This window comes from Silurus meridionalis, chromosome 1, assembly GCF_014805685.1.
Source record: "Silurus meridionalis isolate SWU-2019-XX chromosome 1, ASM1480568v1, whole genome shotgun sequence".
Lineage (NCBI taxonomy): Eukaryota > Metazoa > Chordata > Actinopteri > Siluriformes > Siluridae > Silurus > Silurus meridionalis.
In genome coordinates this window covers 9,316,540-9,323,428 of record NC_060884.1, presented here as the reverse complement: position 1 = coordinate 9,323,428, position 6,889 = coordinate 9,316,540, and the positions used below count along the sequence as shown (strand labels likewise).

The 6,889-nt window shown below is 35.4% G+C and overlaps 1 protein-coding gene across 1 annotated transcript; it reads left to right on the top strand.

Annotated features, from left to right (window-relative positions):
- Positions 1-662: 662 nt before the first annotated feature.
- On the top strand, positions 663-6,091 carry dtd1 (D-aminoacyl-tRNA deacylase 1). Its single transcript, XM_046852858.1, has 6 exons — positions 663-779; positions 927-1,040; positions 1,220-1,310; positions 1,433-1,668; positions 5,528-5,625; positions 5,777-6,091. Exons 2-6 carry the CDS (start codon positions 998-1,000, stop codon positions 5,942-5,944), a joined length of 636 nt encoding a protein of 211 aa, XP_046708814.1. The 5' UTR covers positions 663-779; positions 927-997; the 3' UTR covers positions 5,945-6,091.
- Positions 6,092-6,889: the final 798 nt, after the last annotated feature.

Genomic DNA, 6,889 nt, shown 5'->3' with positions numbered 1-6,889 from the left:
TGGCTAGGGACTAGGCCAAATTAGTAAAGTGTTGAAATTAAAAAAATAAAGATAAAATAAGATAATAAGATAAAAAAATAAAAAAAGACATTATTTTGGATACAATGTCATTTTCAAGGTAACCTATTGTATAACAAGAGTTATACTATTGTATAACTACTGTATTTTATTATTAAATTGTTTGTTTCTTAGTTAAATGTGTTTAAAGGAATTTGTGGACCACTAGACCACCAGGGACCTGTGGACCAGGGTCATACATGATCCTAATTTGTTTCCTTCAAACAGTGTTAAATAATACTCTTATAATTATTTTTTTTTAAAACTATCTATTGTTGTCATCTTTTTAACATGCTCTCACTTTTAAAATATATGTTTGTTTGTTTTAAAATGGCACAAAATGTACACTAATTTATAATGTACACAAATACCCTGTGGCTACTCGATACACACCAGAAACAGGATTTGTACGAATTAAATTGATTAAATTTAATAAATGGAAAAGTTTTATTAAATAGATTACATTTGTAATACCCCATTTGGGTTTCTAAACTTAAGGTTTTTAAAGATATATTCTACATAAAACGCAAAATAATCCTTTTTACTAGACTGTCCTTTTAACATTGAAGATGACAGGAAGTGACAGCAATTTCCCGCATGCGCAGAACAAGTCGTGTTTCCGGTACGGGTCGATCAGCCACATGCCGCGTACAGATCCGGTAAGAAATGAGCGCCACAGATCTGGAATCACAAACACCACGAGCCACTGAACTATGAGAAAGGTATTTTGTTTGTTTCCTTGTAAAATACAATTACACTAAAATGCACATATGTACTCTAACTTTTTTCCTATTTTAGTTTTCTTTTAACAATTAAATAAGATGCATGCGATGTTGAATTTATTTGTTTTGGTTTGACTTTTAAATTAGAAACTACTTCCGCCTTAAGAAGCGTGTTGTCACTGTTAAGCTGTTCATTCGACAGAAATTTGATCAAAACAATGAAAGCGGTCATTCAAAGAGTCACTAAAGCAAGCGTAATGGGTAAGAAAAAATACTGTTATAACGTGTGTGCAGTAATGATAGATATAAATATATATATTTAAATTGCTCTAAATAGAGTCACAATATAATAAGAAAATGATGACAACACAGTCCGTGTGTAGTATTCTGAACTACAGGTCATTGGTCATTTTTCTTTTTGAATTTTATATGTGAAACAGCTGGGGAGAAGGAAATCAGTTCTATCGGACGAGGCATTTGTGTTTTGCTTGGGATTTCAAACGATGACAGAGACAAGGATGTAGATTATGTGTAAGTGTTATTATATATTTAACTATTTTTGTCTTCCACTTGCAGCTAGTTGTAAATATTTTACAAGCTATTTTAAATATCACAGTAATTGATAAAGAAATGGTTTATCTATATATTTGCAGAGTTCATAAGATCCTGAATCTGCGTTTATTTGAGGATGAGAATGGCCGAGCATGGTGTCACAGTGTCATGGACAAGGGGTTGGAGGTGCTGTGTGTGAGTCAGTTCACACTGCAGTGTACACTCAAAGGAAACAAGCCAGACTTCCATTTAGCAATGAATGCTGATTTTGCTCAACCCTTCTACAACAGCGTTCTGGAACAGTTGAGGATCAAACACAAACCAGAGCTTATCAAAGGTAACAAATAAATACATCAACCCTTGCAATGGCTGTAAGTAAGTAAGCAAATAAACAAATAAGGGCTGCAATAACTAATCGAAATAATCAATTATGAAATTTGTTGTCGATTAGTTGGGCTGCTGAAGTAACGGGTGAGTGTGACGGCAAGATAACATAGTCGCTTGTGAATTGGCAGAGAGTACAGGTCAACTGGCAGCAGGAAAAAGTGTGCGTCCTAAGTCATCCAAGGCATGGGAGCATTTTATATTAAACTCAACAAACAACAATGTAATCTGCAAGTTATGCAAAGCTAAGCTTGTGTGGTTCAATTAAACATAGTGATTCAATTAAAACGGTGCAAACAGAGTAAAACACTAAATCTAAAAGCAGCATTACATTTTTAGTCACTGTTGTGGTTATCAGCGAATGCTTATGCAACTAATGCATATTTTTCCTTTATTATAAATCAAGCCTGTTAGTTTGCTGCGTTTCTCTATTCCATTCTCTTTTTATAGCATTTGTCGACTACGAAAGTTAACTTATCGGTTTTTAAATGTGACTTACTGCGGCTTTACTAGGTTCAAATGCTTGTTTTCAATGTTTGTATTTTTATGCATACATTAAATTATTATACAAAATTAGGTTGCAATCGATGCACAATTATGTAGCTTTGTGTTGTGTTGTAGCTCTATGTTGTTTAATGTAGCACCAGGGTTCTGGAGGAATGTTGTCTCATTTTTACTGTGTACCACTGTGTATAGTAGGAATGACAATAAAAGCCTCTTGACTTGAAATTTAAATTAATTATATATTCTAGATGCTTATAACTTCACAACTGAACTGAACTTGTGTATTTAATTTTTTTAATCAATTTTTTTAATTTTTAATTTTTTTTACAAAAAATGTCAAAACAATCTTGTATTATATTTTATGTAGATTTTTTTTAAGCATGGTTGTGAACTTGCGATACAAATGTTGATTTTACACAAATTGCTTTACCTTGCATGCTCAAATGCTATTTTTACAGAAAGAAACAACCCAGCATGAGTGAATATTTTTGAATGGAAAGAAATCCACCATGCAATCCTAAACAAGCAGCCACTATAAGCTTATAAAATGAAAGATATTTAAACTCAATATGTGGCTTTTGAATTTTTTTTTAAGTACACTTACAGTGAGAAAAATAAGTATTTGAACACCCTGCTATTTTGCAAGTTCTCCCACTTAGAAATCATGGAGGGGTCTAAAATTGTCATCGTAGGTGCATGTCCACTGTGAGAGACATAATCTAAAAAAAAAAATCCAGAAATCACAATGTATGATTTTTTAACTATTTATTTGTATGATACAGCTGCAAATAAGTATTGGAACACCTGAGAAAGTCAATGTTAATATTTGGTACAGTAGCCTTTGTTTGCAATTACAGAGGTCAAACGTTTCCTGTAGTTTTTCACCAGGTTTGCACACAATGCAGGAGGGATTTTGGCCCACTCCTCCACACAGATCTTCTCTAGATCAGTCAGGTTTCTGGCCTGTCGTGAGAAACACGGAGTTTGAGCTCCCTCCAAAGATTCTCTATTGGGTTTAGGTCTGGAGACTGGCTAGGCCACGCCAGAACCTTGATATGCTTCTTACAGAGCCACTCCCTGGTTATCCTGGCTGTGTGCTTCAGGTCATTGTCATGTTGGAAGACCTAGCCTCGACCCATCTTCAATGCTCTAACTGAGGGAAGGAGGTTGTTCCCCAAAATCTCACAATACATGGCCCTGGTCATCCTCTCCTTAATACAGTGCAGTCGCCCTGTCCCATGTGCAGAAAAACACCCCCAAAGCATGATGCTACCACCCCCATGCTTCACAGTAGGGATGGTGTTCTTGGGATGGTACTCATCATTCTTCTTCCTCCAAACACGTTTAGTGGAATTATGACCCAAAAGTTCTATTTTGCTCTCATCTGACCACATGACTTTCTCCCATGACTCCTCTGGATCATCCAAATGGTCATTGGCAAACTTAAGACGTGCCTGGACATGTGCTGTTTTAAGCAGGGGAACCTTCCGTGCCATGCATGATTTCAAACCATGACGTCTTAGTGTATTACCAACAGTAACCTTGGAAACGGTGGTCCCAGCTCTTTTCAGGTCATTGACCAGCTCCTCCCGTGTAGTTATGGGCTGATTTCTTACCTTCCTTAGGATCATTGAGACCCCAGGAGGTGAGATTTTGCATGGAGCCCCAGTCCGAGGGAGATTGACAGTCATGTTTAGTAGGGATGCACCGAATATTCGGCCACCGAAAAAGACTTTGATCACCGAAAAAAACGGCCGAAACAGTTTGTTGTGATGACGCAAACAGAATCCATGGCCTGCTCGTGCTTGTCTAAAACATGTATGCGGTGTGGACGTATTTCAGTATATCTGAGAAAGACCCACCGATAGCGATTTGCAAAACATGTAATGCCGAAATTTCAAGAGAAATTTCAAGAGTCTGCAAAGACTTTATCCACGTCGGGTTTAATTTATCACCTGAAATCCAAACATCCCGATCGCTATGCTGAATATGAGAGGAACGACACAGAAAAGCAAAACCCGTCCGAGCACACGCACTCCATCTGTGGCGGACGTTTTTGAAAAGGCAGGAAGTTTTCCAGTGATATTCTTGTATCTTTAAGCAGTTGCACTTGTTCTGAATGCACTTTGTTTTTATGCAAGAACATATTTAATTTTACAACCTTTCAGCAGGCCAGAGGGCCTGTACATTATTATTTAATGTACACATGAGTGCATTTAAATTAAACATTTAAGTTTAAATTTTAATTAATTTTATCCTGTGCATTGTTGCAATGTGCTATAAATAAATATTTTCATAATTTGTAATTGATTTATTCTTTGAGACTTTAATATAAATGTATGCAATTGAAATACCTTGATTTTAGTAAGGTTAGTTACACGGTCATGGCCATAAATGCAATGGTAATAATAATTGGCATAATTTCTTTGGGTGTTTTGGTTTTCGGCCTTGTTTTCCTTTTTTTCGGTTTCGGCCAAGAATTTTCATTTCGGTGCATCCCTAATGTTTAGCTTCTTCCAGTTTCTAATGATTACTCCAACAGTGGACCTTTTTTCACCAAGCTGCTTGGCAATTTCCCATAGCCCTTTCCAGCCTTGTGGAGGTGTACAATTTTGTCTATAGTGTCTTTGGACAGCTCTTTGGTCTTGGCCATGTTAGTAGTTGGATTCTTACTGATTGTATGGGGTGGACAAGTGTCTTTATGCAGCTAACAGCCTCAAACAGGTGCATCTAATTTAGGATAATAAATGTAGTGGAGGTGGACATTTTAAAGGCAGACTAACAGGTCTTTAAGGGTCAGAATTCTAGCTGATAGACAGGTGTTCAAATACTTATTTGCAGCTGTATCATACAAATAAATAGTTTAAAAATCATATATTGTGATTTCTGGATTTTTTTTTTAGATTGTCTCTCACAGTGGACATGCACCTACAATGACAATTTCAGACCCCTCCATGATTTCTAAGTAGAAGAACTTGCAAAATAGCAGGGTGTTCAAATACTTATTTTCCTCACTGTATATAGATAAATATCCTGAATTAGGGTTTTATAGTTATAATAAGCAGAACATCAAATTTTTATCTATTAATTGGTGTGTGTGTGTGTGTGTGTGTGTGTGTGTGTGTGTGTGTGTGTGTGTGTGTGTGTGTGTGTGTGTGTGTGTGTGTGTGTGTATGTATGTGAGCAATAAACCATGAGACATCCCCCTAATGTATTTTGCATGAAAAACTTTTTTGTTTAACCATTTTTAATAATGAAAGTAGACGACAAAGCGAATATTACCTATACTCTTTTTGTTTTGTTTGTAGATGGCCAGTTTGGTGCTTACATGCAAGTACACATTCAAAATGATGGACCTGTCACCATTTGTTTGGAGTCTCCTGCTGCTCCTATAAATGCCAAACAGGTATTTTTCCTTATGTTAAGCAATATAACATATGGGTAAATTTACTCTAGATTATATAAATATTGCACATTTTACTGTAAGTGGACAAGGACTTGTATTGAAGAAAGTGTTTTTTATATGCTCACATGTATGTATGTTTTCTTGTATTAAGTTGTCCAAACTAGAAAAGCAGCAGCAGTGTAAGGAAAAAACAAGAACAAAGATCAATTCTGGCTCTGGCAAGGACAAAGGTGTCTTACATTCTAAAGTGGGCCCCAATGCCAGTAGTACCACACAGGGAGAAAAAGATGAGCCAGACTCCTTCGAATGTGAAGATTGAATACTTGGACCCAAAGAGGAAATAAAACAACATGAAGTTTCTCAATTATTTTTTAATTATACATTTAAAGTGTTAAAATCTATTGTTCATTCAGTTATTTGAGTTATTACATTTCTACATGAATTAAACACATTAACTTAACAAATAGTTTTTTCTTTTAAGTGTACTTTTTTTCTCCTACTAACAGGCTAATGTAAGGTAAGCAATTGGTCTCAGCCAAAATCCTTAACCATAAACACCTTAACCATAAACACAAGTTCCAGTCATCTTATACCACCTTGCTTTGCAAAAAAGTTGGGATACTGCATAAACTGTAACAAAAACAGAATGCAATTATTTGGAAATCTTATAAACCATTTTTTCACAATAGAACATCCAAAGTATATCAAATGTTTAGACTAAGGAAATGTACAATTGTAAGGAAAAAATTTGGTAATTTAAAATTTTAACACCCAGACCTTTCTACTACTAAGCCATGCTGTAATAATGAATGCAGTATGCGTTTTAGTATTGTTTCGCTGAAGTTTGCAAATTCCCTAGACATAGGGTGGCAATCAAAATTAGAGAACAATTTATAAACAATTCACCAATTCTGAAATAATGTTATCTTCACTGCTCAACAGTTGAAGAAGTTTTTGTCCTGTCTATACCATGCTACCAGAACACCTTTTCCACAAATTAACTATTTTGCAGAAAACACACTGATCAAAATTAGAGAACAATTTATAAACAATTGAACAATTCTGAAATAATGTTATCTTCACTGCTCAACAGTTGAAGAAGTTTTGTCCTGTCTATACCATGCTACCAGAACACCTTTTCCACAAATTAACTATTTTGCAGAAAACACACTGATCAAAATTAGAGAACAACAATGACTGTAGCATGGAAAAAGATTACAACAAAATTTTCTGAAGGTTACAACAGTCAGCAATTAGTAGGAAG